The sequence below is a fragment of the Ctenopharyngodon idella genome, chromosome 19 (genome assembly GCF_019924925.1).
Source record: "Ctenopharyngodon idella isolate HZGC_01 chromosome 19, HZGC01, whole genome shotgun sequence".
NCBI classification, from domain to species: Eukaryota; Metazoa; Chordata; class Actinopteri; order Cypriniformes; family Xenocyprididae; genus Ctenopharyngodon; species Ctenopharyngodon idella.
In genome coordinates, this window is record NC_067238.1 from 8864291 (window position 1) to 8885006 (window position 20716).

Genomic DNA, 20716 nt, shown 5'->3' on the forward strand with positions numbered 1-20716 from the left:
AATGATAGAAAGTGCGCTGTAAAAATCAAGCTGTCATTTCATGTGCTCTTGGGGGCCCCCTGGTGGCCACGGGGGCCCTAAGCAGTCGCTTAGTTCTCTTATGCCTTGGGCAGGTGGTGTCGAATTCCTACCCCTGCCAAATTATTACCCCCCCTAGTATTGGTAGGTTTACGATTAGGTGTGGGGGAGGGGTTAGGATTAGGGGTGGGGTTAGGATTAGGCAATCAGATAACGACTTCAACGAGGGGGGTAATAATTTGGCAGGGAGTCGAAATTGGGCACAACACCGGCTCTGCATAGCGCAGAAGAGGTGAGTGCACGAGTTCAGTCATTCAAAACACTCGAATAAATAGAGATTAATATGAAACTAATTGAGTTACGGCGTTATAGCCTAAGTATAACCTAACCTAAATTTTAAGATATAGGCTACATTCCGCTTCCTTATACAAAACGTTAAACGTACAAAAGTTAATATCCTCGTTGTTTTATTCAGTATCGATGTTCATGGATCACGTATCCCGCGTTCATTTGAGAGAGATAAGTAATTTCCTGACGGGTTTTACTCCAGTGAATATTCATTTTTAAAAATCAATTTCTGTATAATCACATAGCCTACCTGCATCGTATACTGTTGTCCAATAAAATATCCTCTTTTTTTCAGATCCATCTGTTGTGAGCATTTATGACATTAAAATGGGAGAAGACATAGCGAAAGGAAAGAAGTTCTTCGTTCAGAAATGCTCTCAGTGTCACACTGTTGAGGCTGGTGGCAAGCACAAAGTTGGCCCAAACCTACATGGCTGCTATGGTCGCCTGACTGGCAAAGCACCTGGCTACTTCTACACACAGGACAACATGGAGAAAGGTGAGTGTGGGCAAAAAACAAAACAAAAAAAAAACAACCAAGGAAACATGTGACTGAGAAAATGCAAGCTATTTTACTTTCACTGCATGTGAACATTCTTTAAAAAAATTTTTTACATTTATATCAAGCCATTTCTGTCACTGATCTTGACAAACAGGTAGTTGCAGAGTGCATACTCTAAGCGTAATGCTTTCAGTTTAAACTTGGATACATTTGTGACCACACAATTAGCCTTACTGTATTAATTAACTATGTTCATTCTGTTTTAATTCACTTCACAGTAATGAAATTAATTAAAAACAAGAAAGGTTTTAGCACTGCTTTGGTTTATTTAGGTATTGTTTGGGAGGAAGATACACTTATGGAGTACTTAGAGAACCCTAAGAGGTACATTCCAGGGACCATAATGATTTTTGCAGGGATCCGTAAGAAGAAGGAAAGAGTTGATCTGATAACATATTTGAAGAAATTCACAACATCCACTTAAAACATGCTTCCTGTAACACATTTTGCTAACATACATGATTAATATTTTATTAATAACAAATAATTCACATAAATGAATTTTAAAGGGTTAGTTCACCCAAAAATGAAAATTCTGTCATTTATTACTCACCCTCATGTCATTCTACACCCGTAAGACATTCGTTCATCTTCGGAACACAAATTAAGATATTTGTTGATGAAATCCGATGGCTCAGTGAGGCCTCCATTGAGAGCAAAGCCACTGAACCTCTCAAGATCCATAAAGGTACTAAAAACAGTTCCGAAGATGAACGAAAGTCTTACGGATGTAGAACGACATGAGGATGAGTAATTAATGACAGAATTTTTATTTTTGGGTGAACTAATCCTTTAATAACAATGCAATATTACTGATTAACTACTGGACCTAACAATTCTCCAATCCACCACCAGATTTCACTGTTTCCTCAGTAGTAGTTCATGGGTACACACCTGCCCAGTGTTTAACTAGTCACCTGTGGGTATAACTGATTACATGTAATCTGGATTACATAATCAGATTCCAAAAATTAAGTACTTGTAATTAGAATATATTACATTTTAAAATACTTGTAATCAGACTACAGTTACTTTTTTATTGATTACATGATTAGCCTACATGTTATTCTCACAATGGCAGTAAATCATAATTTATTGCTTCTCCCTAATTCTTCTTTTTCATTTTTTAAAATTTCCTAAAAGCATATCATTTATATGCATTCAGGAAGTCTTCTAGTTTTGTGAAACTGCACACACAAAATTGCACACACACCAGCCAGTCAGGTGGCTATAATTACATGGTAAATTGAGAGGCCATGAAGCATTTGATACCAGGATTTACAGAAATCATTTCACATTTAAGGAGTGGTTTCTCAACATTGCAACACTGCATATCGAAACAACTTCTGATGAATTATCAGTGAGTAATTTAACAATGTATTGCTGTCTTTGGAACGTTTCTTCTTTCAAACACATTTTTAGTATACATTTTTAATTTTAAAATGATTTATTTTGATTTTAATTTTTTATGATTTATTTAATTATTAGCTTTTTCATTAAACTCACAAAACCCCAGTTTGGGAAAACGTAATGTAATGTTTAAAGCACTTCATGTTGTTGATGACAAAGAATGGAATATATTCTATTTCTCTTTTTATTTTGTGAATGAGTTAGGTCAAAAGAAATCTAAAAGTAATCAAAAAGTAGTCCGATTATATTACCTAAAATGTGTAATGTAATGGATTACGTTATTTTTGTCATGTAATTTGGAATCAGTAATGGACTACAATTTGTAAGTCACATGTTCAGATTATGTAAATTGATGATGTATGAGAACTGTCATGCTCCCATTTTTGGACTTTTCATTGAAAGCTTTGTACATTTATAAAACTTAAAGTTTACAACCTGAGTTTTCAATGGTTTTTGCCATCTGATAAAATGCCACATATTTGCCTATGTAAAGTAGCCTACTATCACTATGTTGCTGTTGTGTTGTATGTGTATAAATAAAGATGTGTTTAACATTATACGCTTGAAAATGTAACTTGTATTTTAGGCCTTTTTAGAGTCAAAAACTGGTGCCTGATTTGTAGAATTGGGCAGAGTGAAGGAAGATGTTTATGCTCATAATCTACAGTCAGTTTAATCCTAAATAAATCTTAATCAGTTTAGACATTGAAGCAGTCATTTACACTGTTAAGTTAAAGACAATATAAACACTAGTGCACTTATTTTACCATGTGTATTCCTTTGTTTTCATGTGTCAGCCACTTAATAAAAACATAAATCATATAGATCTTTTAATCTATCTTTTCGCAGTTGCCAAAATACTATTTTAATTCTCGAGATGATCCCTCTAAATAAAGCTGTGTTTCTGAGAAGTCCGTCATTAATTATGTGTCTTATTAAGTCTATTTCAATTTCCAATTGTCTAAACTTCTACAATGGCACATGACTAATATCATTAGTATAGACAATTAGGCAAGTAAAATATAGCAAATAAGAAATGTTATAACAGAGAAAGCATCTATTGTGTCATATTTTCCGCATGCTGTACGTGTTGCCCACTGTCATGGGAAAACACTAGTTTTTCCCAGAGCTGACAGCATGATGTCACTCACACTTCACTGCACTGCGTGTGAATGTGTCTGTGTGTTTCTCTTCTAAAACATACCTGAGTCAGGTTCAGTGCCCTTACGAAAAAAATAAGAAAGTATACTTTCAGTCTACTCTTTATGTACTTGTCAGAAAGAGACTTTATGTACTTCTCAGAGATACTCTTAAAATTGCACTTAAGTGTACTTGACTTATAATGACAGAAAGCTCTAAGTATATTTAGACTATATGTACTTAATCTTTTGATTGAGATATACTTGAAAGTACAATTAAGTATTCTAAGTATACTTGGCTTGTAGCTGTGTTTAATCTTTTGATTAAGTAGCCTATTAAATACTTTTTTCACATAGTTTTAGATACTGTCTTATAAACTTACATTGTTTGAACATTGATTTATATAGAAAACAAATTTGTTCCTTATTCTGAGTATCTTAAATTTTGTGTAGGCAAGTCCACTTGTATAGTAATTTACTTCAAATCTACTACTCGTTCCCTGCCACTGACAGAATTTTCCGGCTATCCATGTTTTCACCATGTTTTCACTACTCAGAATCTCTGGATCAAAACACAGAAGCAGAAACAATTGATAGAAGATTGCTTACGCAAATGTAAAACAATGCGATCATCAAACATTAAACAGCATACAAATCAAAACTGCCTAATGCTAATAAATGAAATGTCGAACCCATGAAGAGGAAACGACTGAAGTTTTGGAGGTGTTGATGGACTCTATCTACTCCATCTGTGTTTTGATCATCTTTCTGAATCTGATCCAGACAAAAAGTCTCTGACAAAAATGCAATTTTCTCAGCTTTTTTGCAATTTTATATATGAATCTTACCCACATTTAAGTGTTGATAAAAAAAAGTATGCATTTAGCTAGAATAAAATGTTTTTAAAATGGAAAGAGTTAATGTACAGTTAAAGGTATATTTCAAGTATAAAAATAAATACCTAAATTGGAACATAGTAGTATACTTAAAGTGTAAAATAAAAAAAATTAAATAGCAAACAATAAGTATGATGTTGTTCAGCTAAAGAAAGCTTACAAGTATACTTGCAGTATAAAACTACTAAACTAGTAGTTTACTGAGAGGAGGCCTACACTTCAAAGTGTACTTTCATAAACTGAAAAAAAATGTACTACAAGTATTAAAATAGTAAACTACTAGTATACTTATAAGTTCACTTGTAGTACAGATGCAGTACAAATGAGAAACATAGTTGTGAAGTAGTTGTGCACTTAAAGTTTACTACTGTTACACTTATAATACACTTAAACTTATACTTTTATATACTAAAAAGTGGGCCAATTTAGTCCCAAGCAGTATTGAAATAGTACACTTACAAGTTTACTACTAGTACATTGATATTAGTACTTCATAAAGTATACTCAAAAATATACTTTAGCATTACTTTTACTTCATAAAATAAACTTGAAGTATAGCCTACTTCTTTTTCGTAAAGGGTGGTGTGGTAAATTCCACTGTAGGGAGGATTACCTCTCTAGCGTAGATGGGTGTTGGCAATGAACTAAAACCTATGTTGTTAAGGCAACCCTGGGATGACATGCAAAGGAGCAGATTTGTATACCTACATAAATTAATCATAGCACCATGCTGATGTGCAGTGGATGGAAGATAGATTCCCTCTTCCATTCATTATAACTTACGGTGCACTCACAAAATAGAGGTCAGGTGGTTATTCTCCAGGTCAGCTGATAGATAGATAGATAGATAGATAGATAGATAGATAGATAGATAGACATACAGAGGCAGGCAGGCAGACATTTCATGGTTCAATACATTTGACTGAACAATAGAAAGAAAAGACAGGCAGGCAGGCAGATATATGGATAGATAGACAGCTTACCTGGTCGTACCTGAATTACGTAATGGTCTCTGTTGCGTTTTAAAATGCCGTCTCTCGATAGGGCGACATGCCACTCTTTAGTGGATTTTCATTTGCTTTCTAAACGTCAATCACAATGATGGCCCACCCCCCTTCTGCTCGCCTCACCGCGGAACTCAAAACACAGCTCGAGGTTCAAACCTGAGCTGGAAACAGTAAACTTAAAACTTGCGGTCGCCGTCGCCTCCACCTTCCCCTTCACTCTCGGATTACAGCGGTGCGTCACGGACATTTCGCTCGCGATAATCTTCTCAGAAGCGAAGTTACCTAAGATCTGACTTCGGCAGGTACAAGAACAGGGATGGTGAACCTGGTGACAGTCACTTGGTCTGAAGTATAAATGTGCTGATAAGGCGTTTTTATAAGTGTGCAGTCGGTGACACGACGACAGAGCCGCCGCGCCACGCTGTCACTCTGAACCTGGCAACTGTGGTAGGCACTGAGTTTGTGTTCATTTTACACAGGGAGACATTTGTATATGTATTTGAATGATAAAAGAAGTTCTAGCTTGTTGTAAGAGAAGTATTGTAATTGATTCATAGCCACTTTTACCGTATGTGAAACGTCTCTTTGACAGTTTGTGAATGTACATCCAAAATATGAATAGGCTATTGAAGTGTGTTTTGTTAATATCTCAGCCTCGATCACCAATCAACGTTTGTTTAGTGTCGTTCGCCTTAGAAACCCTAACACATCCTGTCCTCATCACGGATAGACTGACTCATCGATGGGCCTAATTTTAGTTTTTCCTTTACCAATTCTAATTCTCTCACTGTTTAACACACCTCAAGCTTTTCAGTTTGTGTTGAGAGGTTGTAGGTGTTTGAAGGCCTCGGTCACAATTCACTTTTATTTGTATGGTCTCTTTTACATTGTGATTGATCAGTTTGGTCAGAGTCTTAGGCTCATCGCGTTGCTGTGGCAACAAAAAAGGACCCACATTGCTTACAAGAGTTCAGACGGCGCCACGAATGCAAATATTGTGTATACTTTTATTTTCATTACATGTAGTTTTTTTGTTGTTGTAGTTTATTTATCGTTAGAGAACTGGGAACATCAAAATAACCCATCATTATATTAAGTTGGCTTTAGTGTAGTGTAGCTAAGGTTTTAAAATGATTTTATTGACTTAAAGAGACAGTTCACCCAAAAATGAAACGTCTGTCATCATTTACTTGCCATTATGTTGTTCCTGTATGGTTTTCTTCTGTGGAGGCAAAAGGAGATGTTAGGCAGAATGTAAGGGACTGATGGCTTCAGTTACAATTCATTTTCATTGCATTTTTTTCGTACAATGAAAGTGAAAGGTTACTGAGGTTGTCCTTGTCATTCTGCTTAACAATGTATTCCACTTTAATGTTGCGCCATAAATGGAAGTATTGTGTTGCGTTATCCTTTGACACCACATTTTATGTAGTTTTTATTTATTTATTTATTTATTTATTTATTAGACAAGGAGGAACATCATCAAACATGGTTCCCTGTCATATTGTCGTCACTATCACTGGTTTAGTGGGACTTTCATGGTGCTTTTAGGTGGCTTTTAAATGACTTGCTTGGCATATGAGTTGTTTTAATAGGTTTTTCCCAAATGTTCTGCACAATATTATGATAAAACAAACTGCTTTATATCTTAGAGCCACACACAATACCTTTTATGAAACATATCTGTGGCCTTCTTTCAGACTTCAAAGTTATAGTAGATGTCAAGTGGCATCTGAGGAAGTAAAGGAGACTCAAAGTAAAGGGAGTGAAATTGACTCTTTATTGTTAGCCTTGACACAATATGATACATGTGGTTGTGTAGGCCGCTATCTAAGCAATATACTTCATTTGGTAAGCTTTCATTGCCCCTGTGAGATCATGCTTACTAAATCATGTGACTGAAGCATCTTTCAAACAGCTCAAGCCAGGGGTTATGTTGGTTTTCCGCTTATGACATCACGACTTGCTTTGTTAACTGCACTTTTTATTGGAAAAACCCACAATAAACTGCACATTATTCATTAAGTCAAACAACCTTTACTCCTTTTAATCTATCCTCAGATCAGTCTGTATTTGTCATAACTGTATCTTTGATATGCTTCTGTGCCCTTGTTCCCTACAGCCCATTTACTGTAATGACTATGTTATGTGGTGTTAATGATTGACATGTAATATACAGGGGCAGTCTTCATATGTGCAATGTCACTTTCCATTGACGTTTGTTTTGTTTGGCATTACAACTTACTCTGATCATCCTGTGTTGGCGTTCTCTATGTTTACAACATAGGTTACTCACCCTCATGAGACAAGGCAACCTGTGCTCAATGTCATGCAGAATGTACCACTCTACAACAGGGATCAGGGAAGTCAGGATGTTCGCTAACAGTATATTGCTGCTCGCGTATTTCAAACTTTTTTTTACCCCAAGGTGAAGAACCAAAAGAACTTTGCTGTGAGTATATCAGGGAAAAAAAAAAATTATAATCACCGTTTCCACAAAAATATTAAGCAGGACAAATATTTACAACATTGATAATAATAAAAGCACCAAATCAGGATATAAGAATTTCTTTTTATGCAATTCTCTTCATTATTTTTTAAAAAGAATGACGTATGCAATACAAAATTTAAATGAAAATAAACTTAACCAAAGAACACACCCCCTCTCTTTCCCAACCCAACAGCCATATAAGGCCCCGTTTACACTAGTGCGTTTTCGTTTTAAAACGGCTTTTTAAAATGAAAATGATTCTTGTCTACAGTGGCGTTTCCACAGCGTTTCAGAAACGATCTCCGTCTACACTACACCAAAGTTCTTTGACTATACAGCTGAAAATGCATGTCACATGACCGTTCATGCATTTAACTGCACAGTGGCTGCTAAAAATTTCAACAAAGCCAGCAAAGATTGCAGTTCAGTCTCCATGTTATTGTTTACACGGTCGTCAAGGATATGCAGAGCGAACGTGGGCAGCCATGCCATCGTTTTCAGAAGTCTCCGTTTATACTGAAACGCAACCCCAGCATTTTCAAACTAAAACAGGGACTGCAGCCTTTTCGAAAGTCTCCGTTTTCAAGGTTCGAAAACGAAAAATGCACTAGTGTAAACGGGGCCTAAGAACACTTACACCCATATGCAATGGAATTAGAATGATTTCTGAAGGATCATGTGACACTGAAGACTGGAGTAATGACTGCTGAAAGTTCAGCTTTGACATTCACACAAATAAATTACATATTAAAATATATTAATATTATATTTAAAATATTATTTTAAGTTGTAATGATATTTCATAATTTGCAGTTTTACTGTAATTTGTTCAAATATGCAGTCTTGGTGAGAATAAGAGACTTAAAAAAAATATTGAAAATATAATAATATATAAAACAAAATAAGAGGGATCATACAAAATGCATGTTATTTTTTTTATTTAGTACTGTCCAGAATAAGATATTTTACATAAAAGATGCTTACATATAGTCCACAAGACGACAACAACAACAACAAAAAAGCTAAATTTATTAAAATGATCTGTTCAAAAGTTTACATACCCTTGATTGTTAATACTGTGTGTCGTTACCTGGATGATCCACGGTTGTTTTTTGTTTTGTGATGGTTGTTCATGAGTCCCTTGTTTGTCCTGAGCAGTTAAACTGCTCAGCGTTCCTCAGAAAAATCCTCCAGGTCCCGCACATTCTTTGGTTTTCCAGTATCTTTTGCATAATTGAACCCTTTACAGCAGCGACTATGATTTTGAGATCCATCTTTTCACACTGAGAACAACTAAGGGACTCAAACACAACTATTACAAAAGGTTCAAACATTCACTGATGCTCCAGGAGGAAACACGATGCATTAAGAACCAGGGGGGTGTAAACTTTTCAACAGGATGAAGATGTGTACATTTTTCTTATATCATATTTTTTCACTTAGTACTGACCTTCAGAAGCTACAGAAGATACTTACATGTCTGCCAGAAGACAAATTAAGTACAATTTACCTTGATTTTCAAATTCAAAAAGTTTACACCCCCTGGTTCTTAATGCATCGTGTTTCCTTCTGGAGAATCAGCGAAAATACACTGTACCACACAGCCTTGAACGTTTTAATGCTTTAATAAAAAAGCGATAACAAAAAGTGTGATAAAAGACACCGTTGTTTAAATTCTTTTAAATACATTTATTGAATTTTTATATATATATATATATATATATTAGTTTGCGTCATCGCTATAGCTTGCTTATCGCTGTGACTGTCTTTTGAATCTTTTGTCAGCATAATAATAGGAAAGAAAAGGGTTAAAGGAAAGCCCTGCCTTTCTGTATTTGCATATCTTCCTGTCAAGGGATAAGGGAACTTCACCTATTTTAGGAGAGTTTCCTTTCAAACGTGTTGATTAGCAACTCATAAAAAGCATAACTGTGTTTTAGCAACACCTTATGCCTGATTAGCTGAAATGTAAATAACCATATATTTACAACCTAGTATGCAGGGCAGTTCCTGCTGAAATGTTTGTAGTATGTACAAACGCAGGGATGCAAAACCACAGGAATTCATTTTTCCCTAAACACCAACATGCATTCGTACGCGTGCGCATTCTTGTCTACATACCTCAGTCTAGCTTTAGACAAGTCTGGCTCTGCAAACTAAACAAAAATCAGACTGAGTTTGGAAACTCTGACTAGAGTTACTGGTATTTACACCCAGATTCTCAAACATACATTAATTTAAAAAGATGCAAGCAAGTGAATGCTCAGAAAATTGTGCATTTGTGTGGAATAACAACATATTTATCCCACGGCAAGAGCGGACGAGGAGATTTTTTTTTTTGTGTGTGTGTGTGTGTGCGGTTGTCTATTTACCACAAATTTGCCCTGGTGACTCAAATGACCTGAGCATTAGTAGTCTGTAGTGTCACTCTCTCGCTCTGTCTATTTCTCCTATCAACATACTCCCTCTTTAATGCTTTAACCTGAAGATTTAACAGTGTATGTAAACATTACATACGTGTGTGTGTGTGTCGCTGGGTGTGGACGTATATAAAGTCATTTTTAGTTTGTGGTCACTCTGAAGTAGTTCGCCAGTTGTGTTTGCGTGGGACATTTTGTTTGTGTTTGATAAGTGTGTATATGTGAGTGGGACAGACTGTTTATAAAAACCTTGACTTTATAAAAATCGCAAATTTTAAAAAAGTAAGATAATATTTTCTTATTTAGACTCTTAGTTCTATAGTTTTGGATTGTGTTGCAAATTAAAGTGTCATGAAACCCTCCAAAAAATGTGGTCCAGTCAGGTTTATTGTGTTCTAATGGAAGTATTGGTATCAACCTCTCACACCTGCTTTCTTCAATTCACACTTGGACAGAAAATGCAGATATATTATACATTGTTTTGTAAGCTCACACATTGTACAAATGCACAAAATGGGTCATTTTGTATTTGTAATTTAATGCACAAATATATACTGAGCCATTTTCATTTATACTTTACATCAAAGATATATGGGTATGAGCATCAAAACTATGTGAATGAGGTTTTACGTTTTAATAACCTAATACACATAGATATGCTGAGCCATTTTCACTTATACTTTACATTTAAAAATATGTGTATGAGCATCAAAACCATACAAGAATAAGCTTTTACATTTTTAAAGGATTAGTTCACTTTAAAATGAAAACCACCCCATGATTTACTCACCCTCAAGCCATCCCAGGTGTATATGACTTTCTTCTTTCAGGCGAATACAATCGGAGTTATATTAATAATCACCCTAATGTTCCAAAGCTTTATAATATCAGTGCACGGAAACCACCTTTGTGAAGCTTGTAAAAAAAAAGTGCATCCATCCATCATAAACATAATCCACATGGCTCCAGGGGGTTAATAAAGGCCTTCTGAAGTGAAGCGATGCGTTTGTTTAAGAAAAATATCCATATTTAACAAAGTAAAATAACTAGCTTCCGCCAGACTGCCTTCCGTATTCAACTTACGAAAAAAACGCTGTTTCATAAGTTGAATACAGAAGGTGTAGGACATAGCGTAAGCATTTTGAACTGCGAGAGGCATTACACTTTCTTCGTAAGTTGAATATGGAAGGCGGTCTGGCAGAAGCTAGCTATTTTACTTTATAGCGTGTTAAATATGGATATATTTCTTACACAAACGCATTGCTTCACTTCAGAAGGCCTTTATTAACCCCCCGGAGCTGTGTGGACTGTGGAGTATGTTTATGATGGATGGATGCACTTTTCTGAGCTTCAAACAGGTGGTTTCCGTGCACTGCCATTATGAAGCTTGGGAGCATTAGGGTGATTATTAATATAACTCCGAATGTATTAGTCTGAAAGAAGAAAGTCATATACATCTAGGATGGCTTGAGAGTGAGTAAATCATGTGGTAATTTTCATTTTAAAGTGAACTAGGCTAATCCTTTAAGAACTTTGTAGACTTTTCCTGTCACACTGATGTACTGTATATGCCTGATTTGCTAAATGTGCTCAGGGTGGATGAATGAATCACCTGACCGCTCCATAAATCTGGAAACTCTTCCATAAAAATATTGCTCACGAGATTTTAAAATTTTGGTTATTGATTGAAAGCCTCTTGAAACCATGCAACACCTCATATTTTCCCCCCATGCAAACAGACACTCCCATGTTTCAGAATGCTTTCAACTCATTTTCAAAAGGTCACGCAGTATCATGAAAAAAATATGACTCTGCTGATGTAAATGAGCACTGTAGTAGTTTTGTATCATATCTAAAGCATGTATATCTGTACATATGTTATCATATCATAAAACATGTTTCATGACCCTTTAAAGAGTTAAAATTGAGAGAGAGAAACAACAGCTGTTCTTGCTCCTTGTTCGTTCGTGTGTGTGTGCGTGTGCGTGCGCGAGTTTGAGCAAATTGCATGGTTCACTGAAAGAAGAAAGGATAGGGGCACAAGAACAGTGTGTTACTGTGCGCTCAAAACACACACACACACACACACAATTGGCTCAGGTGAGATTAAATGAGTAGCCTGATAAATGATCTTTGTTTCTTTAAGCCAAGGATTTTTGGCCTAAAATATAAAGGCAGCTATACATTTTCATGTTCATTGACCCATTTACATTTACTTGTTGTTTGTGACATTAAATAGTTGGATTTTACATTTTATTGATGACAAGTTAAATTTACTTGTGAAAAAGCTGAAAGCCTGTATTAGATTGCTTGCTTGGGAATATGACCATTTTTTATACTGGTCTTAGGCATTGTATTGTATTTTTGTAATTTATTTTTATTTTTATTTTTTCTTATTTTTTATGCCTTTGTGCTGTAACCGCTGTGATCTTTTAATTTTTTCTTTATTAGGGGCATTTGTCTTTGACATTCATTACATTATATTGTTTATACTTATTTCTGTAATTATGTATGTTGATGTTTGTAAGTTTTTCCTACCCACTATTAGATTAATGTTAGGTACATAAACTAAAATTAAGCAAATATTACTGGCCATAACTTAGTTTAAGTATAAAATATTTGGAAATTACACCTATGGCAATATGACTATTACCTTGTTTTACATCTGCACAGATTTCACTGATGCTTCTAATTTTGTTGTCATTCCCTTCTTTGTCTCACTTGCTTGTTCTTGTCTGTGACTCTGTTGCCCTCTGCTGGCCACATGATGTAATTTTGTGTTGAATATTGACTTTTTTTGTGTTCACAGTAAGTTAACTGCAAGATGAGTTCAGAAGAGCAAACCACACCACTGTCTCCCAGAACATCACCTGCCACACCAAGCATGACACCATTTACACAACGGAAAGAGAGTAACTCCTCATCAGAAGACAACAGACAGGCAAGATGAACAGCTTCAGATCTTCATTGAGACCTTAATTGATGTTTGCTAAATATCTAGTGTGCAATTAATACATATGATGATCTTTTGAGGCAGCTGGTTATACCATAATTTCTCTGTATGCTTAAAATCAACATCTACAACAGCAGTCTACTCAGGGGGGAAAAATGATCATTTTGTTCTTTCTCCCACAGCTTTTTAAAATTTACACTTCTTTCTTTCTGTCTCGTTTTCTTATTCTTTAGGGCAGCTGGGAAGTGGTTGAAGAATTGCGGGTATTGACAGAAAATATTCAAGAGCCTGAAAAGCAGGAAGGTTTGCTGTTGAAAAAGAGGAAGTGGCCAATGAAAGGCTGGCATAAGGTGATCACACGATTTTGTCATTGAATATAATTACATTGAAATACATGCATCTTAAACCTAAGGGTGCCAAAAAGGTTTTTTTTTTTTTTTGTTTGTTTAACAGAGATATTTCCTGCTTGAAAGGGGCATCCTTACATATGCCAAGACTGGGACTGATGTGAGTGTTAAAACACAGTCTCATCCACATACTACAAACACTTTCTTCAAGGCTCATATGGAGTAAGATTGCTTAAAATCTGTCCAAGATGTTCTTTCATCCCTTACTATGTGATTGATTCCTCAGCTAAAGAAGGGGCGGTTACGAGGTCGCATTGATGTTGGTCTCTCTGTCATGGCCATGAAGAAGAAGTCAATGTGCATCGACTTGGACACAGAGGACAGTATCTATCACCTCAAGGTATTGGCATGCACACAAACAACACACACCTACATATGCTGAGCAAAGAATTGTAGGTATTTATTCTCATTTTGAGAATGCACATGCTCATTAGCTGTATTTGCTTTTACATTCACAGGCAAAGACTCGGGATCTGTTTGAAAAGTGGGTGACGCAACTACGTCATCATCGAATGTTCCGTCAGAACGAGATCGCCATGGAGCCTCCCGAGCAACAACTGCAATCTGACCCCGTCTCCAACAGACTAGTATTTACCCTCCTTATGCAGTAATCAATCACAGTGTAGTATAAAAGTCAGCCTTTAGACCCAACATCCTATCAACAGGATAAGAAACTGTAAAGCCGTTAGAAAAGTCACAATAATAACGAGATCCACTGAGAGAAATTTTGTTTGAAACTCACAATTGTTGATTGCTTAAGTAATGAATGAAGTAATGGCATATATTTCTACTGTTCTGGCTTTTTAAAAACAACATTAATAGATTTCCATCTAGAATTTTGTAAGATTTGTTAAATCAGGAATCAAAACGCCTGTATGTACAGTAGAAAAAAAGTTTGAATTTGAAGGATAAAGCCTGAATTTTCTTGCAACATCACTCTAATGTTACTAATGCGATCACTAATTTAAAAAAAAAAAGTGAGTTTAAGTTTCACACTTAAAGGGTTAGTTCACCCAAAAATTAAGTTTCTGTCATTAAGTACTCACCCTCATGTCGTTCCAAACCCGTAAGACCTTTGTTCATCTTCGGAGCACAAATTAAGGTATTTTTGATGAAATCCAAGAGGTATCTGAACCACACATAGGCAGCAACATCATTGCACCTTTCAAGGCCCAGAACGGTAGAAAAGACATCATTAAAATAGTCCATGTTAAAATAGTTGTTATTTTTGTTTTGTTTTTGTGCACAAAAAAAAAAAAAAAAGTAAAAAAAGTATTCTCGTCACTTCATAACATTAAGGTTGAACCACTGTAGTCACATGGACTATTCTTTAATACCATTCTGGATCTCAAAAAGTGCAATGACGTTGCTGCCTATGTGTGGTTCAGAAACCCTCAGATTTCATCAGAAATATCTTAATTTGTGTTCCGAAGATGAACAAAGGTCTTGCGGGTTTGAGACGACAGGAGGGTGAGTATTTAATGACAGAAATTTCATTTTTGGGTGAGCTAACCCTTTAATTCTTAGTTTCCATTTTCCAGAACTGCAAACTACCAGATGTAAAAGATGTCAGGTTCTCAGAGACATTTCTAAGGCAAGAAATCCTGAAACATGACCCCCAGTCCTCCACTTAGAGTGTGTTCACACTTGGCAGGTTTGGTTTGATTAAAACGAACTCTGGTGTGATTGCTCTGTTAGTGCGGTTCTTTTGAATAAGTGTGAACGCTGCCATCCGTACCCTGGTGCGCACTAAACAAGTGGACCAAGACCCCTGAAAAGATGTGTCTCGATGTGCTTTCTCGCATCATAGTCGCAATGATGCCCATCACAGTCTCCTCCTAGCAGATCTTTGTTTGTGTGTGTGATGGAGTGATTCATGCTGCTGTTTTGACTCCTTTACATACACTACCAGTCAAAAGTTTGGAAACATTACTATTTTTAATGTTTTTGAACGAAGTCTCTTATGCTCATTAAGGCTGCATTTACTTCATAATAAATACAGAAAAAACAATAATATTGTGAAATATTATTACAATTTAAAATTATGGTTTTCTATTTTAATATACTTTAAAATATAATTTATTTCTGTGATCAAAGCTGAATTGTCAGCATCATTACTCCAGTCTTCAGTGTCACATGATCCTTCAGAAACCATTGTAATATGCTGATTTATTATCAATGTTGGAAACAGTTGTGCTGTTTAAAATTATTTTATAACCTGTGATACTTTTTCAGGATTCTTTGATGAATAAAAAGTTAAAAAATATCAGCATTTATTTAAAATAGAAATCTTTTGTAACAATATACACTACCGTTCAAAAGTTTGGGGTCAGTAATTTTTTTTCTTTCTTTCTTTTTTTTTTTTTTTTTGAAAGAAATTAATACTTTTATTCAGCACGGATGTGTTAAATTGATAAAAAGTGATAGTAAAGATTTATATTGTTAGAAAAGATTTATATTTTGAATAAATGCTGTTCTTTTTAACCTTTTATTTATCAATGAATCCTGAAAAAAGTATTACAGGTTCCAAAAACATATTAAACAACACAACTGTTTTCAACATTGATAATAACTGAGTATCAAATCAGCATATTAGAATGATTGCTGAAGGATCATGTGACACTGAAGACTGGAGTAATGATGCTGAAAATTCAGCTTTGCATCACAGAAATAAATTATATTTTAAAGTATATTAAAATATAAAATCATAATTTTAAATTGTAATATTTCACAATATTATTGTTTTTTTCTGTATTTATTATGAAATAAATGCAGCCTTAATGAGCATAAGAGACTTCATTCAAAAACATTAAAAATAGTAATGTTTCCAAACTTTTGACTGGTAGTGTATTTTATAAGCTCTTCACGAGTTGGCAATCATATATTATCATATGTGCGCACATACAGTAAGCGCATTTAGCCCAGCACACAGCATTGTTTTAGATGTTCGACAAGTTCCATCGCAAAATATACATCTAGGTTTTTTTTTTGTTTGGTTTTTTTGTATCTTTAGGTTCGGTGTTAAAATGACAGTGTGAACACCAAGAGAACCAGGACTAAATGTATTGTTTTATTTTTTGGTCCAGACCAAAAGAAATAAGGGAACTACAAGTGTGAACACACCCTTAATAAGAATCACAAGCTGAAGTGTCATAAAATAGATGAAGACTGATTTAAAAAAAAATAAATAAAAAAAATTCGTGAACAGATAGGTTGAGAGTGACTCTTGAGGTACCAACAACAGTTCAAGTCAGACAACAGCGGCGGTGGTGATGGAGTCATGCCGTGGGCTGCTGCTAACAATAAGAAAGATGGACCTTTCAGGGTAGGAGATGGGCTTAAAATTAACTCCCAAAACTAAGTTTCAGATTCTGGAAGATAAATTCTTTAAACAGTGAAGTGGTCCTGGTCCCTCAAGAGTCCCTCTCAACCTATCTGTAAAAAAATCAGTTTTCATGTATTTCACAACACTTTGGCTTCTTATTAAATATGGGTCATGTTTCATGATTCTTTAACTTGGCAATGTCTCTGAGAACCTGACACCTTCTATAATTTCCACAGAAAGGCATGTAGCAATATGCACCAATGACACATTTTGTCTTTTTTTCTTTGTTTCTAGCGTTCATTTCACTCCAAGCAGCCTTCAGCCCTGTTGAAGAACAGCTGGCGCCAAAACTCGCAAGACATGGAGAAGTGCTGCAAAGGTAGCTGCAAAAACCTGTACTGACACATTTTTCTGCTGCATTAATCATGGCCAAAATGCTGTTCATATCTCAGATAATTCAAAGAGAACATTTTGAAATCCATCACTAAGAAATTGAAATGGTAAATGGTAATCTTTTTGTTAGATCTTTCAGAGTGTGAGTCATCGTTGCTGGAATTAAATCTTCTTCTGAAAAATATGGAAGTTCTTCACCGAGCATTCTCAGCACCCGCCATTAACTTTCTGCAGGTAATTGCATTATTGTATGCATCGATTAATAGGCGTTTATGTTTGGTGCGTGTGATAAATTAACTTTGGGACATCCAGATACCTCCTAAACTCTTCATATATGTACACTACTATTTGAAAGTTTGGGTCAGACAGATTTTTTTTTTTTATGTTTTTGCAGTTTCTTATGCTCATTATGTTATTTAGACAAAACATAAACGTGTGTGTGTGTGTGTGTGTGTGTGTGTGTGTGTGTCTGTGTGTGTGTGACCCCAGACTGAAGTGTCCAAAAAAGAGAAACGAGGACACAAAAAATGGAGATCAAAGAATAATAGCAAGGAAAATAAAAGCACACTACAGGTAAGATAGTTCTAAATTTAACTCCACTTTACACATACAGATACTGCATCACATACTATCTGTCATTTACCATCTGTCATTTTCTAGCAGAATCCTGACACTTCATCTTCCCGTCTGCACGTATCTCATCCAAACTTGGTATATTCAGAGCCTGTTTCACCAGACTCATGCCTGGATAGTCCAGACTCACCCACAGAAGCCTCTCGGATGCAGGAGGAGTTCTGTCGGCTCGCTGGCACTGGTGAGTATACATGTTCACATGCGTGTTTGCAGGAATATTTATATGAATAAAAATACACTGATCAGGCATAACATTATGACCACTGACAGGTGAAGTGAATAACACTGATTATCTCTTCATCACGGCACCTGTTAGTGGGTGGGATATATTAGGCAGCAAGTGAACATTTTGTCCTGAAAGTTGATATGTTAGAAAAATGGGCATGCGTAAGGATTTGGGCGAGTTTGACAAAGGCCAAATTGTGATGGCTAGACGACTGGGTCAGAGAATCTCCAAACTGCACCTCTTGTGGGGTGTTCCCGGTCTGCAGTGGTCAGTGTCTATCAAAAGTGGTCCAAGGAAGGAACAGTGGTGGACCGGCGACAGGGTCATGGGCAGCCAAGGCTCATTAGCTATGTTTCCATCCACCTATTTTTATGCACATTTTGGAATATCTCATAAAAAAAAAAAACGCTAGATGGAAACGGCAAGATGCGCATAAATTCTAAAAATGCACATAAAAAACTTATACGCTCAAATGAGTAGGATAAATTTTTTATGTGACACGAAAACATGCGCATAAAGTATGATGGAAACACTTTTACCGAATAAATTCCTTGATGACATGTGACTTTGCAATGTGACAGCATATTTGGACCAACCAGCTGACTGATCTTGTTGCACAGCATCTGAAATGCTGTTTTGATCATTCTGTAATGCCTGAGCCAAGTCTATAGGCCGGAACACACCAAGCCGACGCCGACGAACTAGTGGCAACGAAAGCAGTCCGTGGGGTTGGCTCACATCGGCAGCGTCAGGGTCCAAAGTTGCCCTGACACACCAAACTGACGCTCGACAGCCGACAGCCAAGTAGCACGTCCGTTCTGCGCCTGCCTAAGAAGAAATGCGTTTCCATACCAGCAGGTGGCAGTAGCTGAACAGCCAATCAGAATGATCAGATGGCCCGACTGACCGACGAGCTCAACATGTCGAATCGGCCAAAAAATAGCCAACGAGGACCAACTTCAGACGACGGTGTGGAACACACTGAGAAAACTTATTCTAGCGAAATTAAAAGCTTTTGTAACATTGTACACTACCATTCAAAAGTTTGGGGTCACAAAGCAAAAATGGTTCAGGAATGGTTTGAGAAGCACAATAACGAGTTTGAGGTGTTGACTTGGCCTCCAAATTCCCCAAATCTCAATCCAATCGAGCATCTGTTGGATGTGCTGAACAAACAAGTCCGATCCATGAAGACCACAGCACACCTTCAGGGGTCTAGTGGAGTCCATGTCTTGATGGGCCAGAGCTTTTTCAAAAGTGCAAAAGTGGCACCAACACAATATTAGGAAGGTGGTCATAATGTTATGCCTGATCGATGTATATTAATATATAATTAATATTCACTTGCATTATCAGCTACTGAAGTTTTTGATATTACAAGAACCATGAAATGACACATACTCTTCCCCTTTCTTTCTTCTACTAGTTCATTCCACTCTTAGGTCAGCATACACTTCCCTTTGCGCAGAAAGAGACAGAGTCAGGAACACGTTAGATTGTATCAATGAGAAGGTATACAAGCAACAAATCAATGTTATCTGTTTTTAAGTGTTTATATTCTCTGTTATTATTGGCCCAAATCAAGCCAATCATATCTTATTATCCAAACAGGATGTCCTTGATGGGTCACGTCCTCTGCTGCAGCAAGTGTCCAGTGAGAGTCGAGGGTCAATCCCAGAGTCCTTGTCAGAGTTCTTTGATGCTAAAGAGTATCTGCTGTCTGGCAGCTCATCTGAGAATGAGGTCAGAAAGGTCAACAGGTCAAATCACAGATTTGCATGATTTTTTGATTGAAAATTTAACGAAATTAAAAAAAATATATCAGTAAGAAACTAAAATGTGAGGCACTGTGAACTGAATTGCAGATTAACGTCCAAATGCAGGGTTCTTGCAGGTCGTTAAAAGTCTGAAATTTAAATCTCCTCATTTTAAGGCCTTTAAAATTTCTTAAATATGTTTTTTTTTTTTTCTGCTTGGCATTAAATTTTGAGATGAAGTCTTAAATCTGATCGAAAAATACAGCCGTTTAGTGCAACTCGATGCTGTTAGGTCTTATTTACATAGGCCCTATCCAAAATGGCATCCTAAACACTTGCAGTCTTCTTACGAGTTCTCACTTTCGTGACGTAACGCCGCTATGACTGTCGGAAAGAAGTCTGCTGCGAAGCTCGCATGAGTGCAGGTTTGGCAAAAGTGCGCATCGAGGGTGCATATCGCCCGCGAACATTGTAAGTTACATTTTAGGCACAATATTGTCTGTTTTTTCACCAACGAAGATTTCCAAATGAAAACACAGCAGAACCATTGTTCTTTTCTGGGCAACACATAGCAGTGCTTTGTTACTGAATGAATCCACGTTTCAGTTCAGTTTAATGTTATTTTCAGAATCAGTTTAACTCAATGACCCATTCATAAAAAGTCACTTGCTTCTTCCTGAAAGAATCAGCCATTTGATTGAATCGGTTGAATGAACTGCTCACTCAATTCG

General features: G+C 36.2%; 1 protein-coding gene across 3 annotated transcripts in view; it reads left to right on the forward strand.

Annotated features, from left to right (window-relative positions):
- Window positions 1–5479: 5479 nt before the first annotated feature.
- osbpl3a (oxysterol binding protein-like 3a) overlaps window positions 5480–20716 on the forward strand; it is a 28338-nt gene continuing 13101 nt past the window's right edge. For 2 of the 3 annotated variants that reach the window (XM_051873325.1, XM_051873326.1), the window contains exons 1-12: window positions 5480–5827; window positions 13101–13232; window positions 13478–13594; window positions 13698–13751; window positions 13878–13991; window positions 14110–14238; window positions 17271–17355; window positions 17500–17603; window positions 17859–17942; window positions 18033–18183; window positions 19655–19740; window positions 19840–19971. In XM_051873325.1, coding sequence (XP_051729285.1) covers window positions 13116–13232; window positions 13478–13594; window positions 13698–13751; window positions 13878–13991; window positions 14110–14238; window positions 17271–17355; window positions 17500–17603; window positions 17859–17942; window positions 18033–18183; window positions 19655–19740; window positions 19840–19971 — 1173 coding nt within the window. In that variant the 5' untranslated portion in view covers window positions 5480–5827; window positions 13101–13115. Of the gene's footprint in view, window positions 5828–13100; window positions 13233–13477; window positions 13595–13697; window positions 13752–13877; window positions 13992–14109; window positions 14239–17270; window positions 17356–17499; window positions 17604–17858; window positions 17943–18029; window positions 18184–19654; window positions 19741–19839; window positions 19972–20716 lie in introns of all 3 variants that reach the window. The other variant, XM_051873324.1, reaches the window with a different exon arrangement.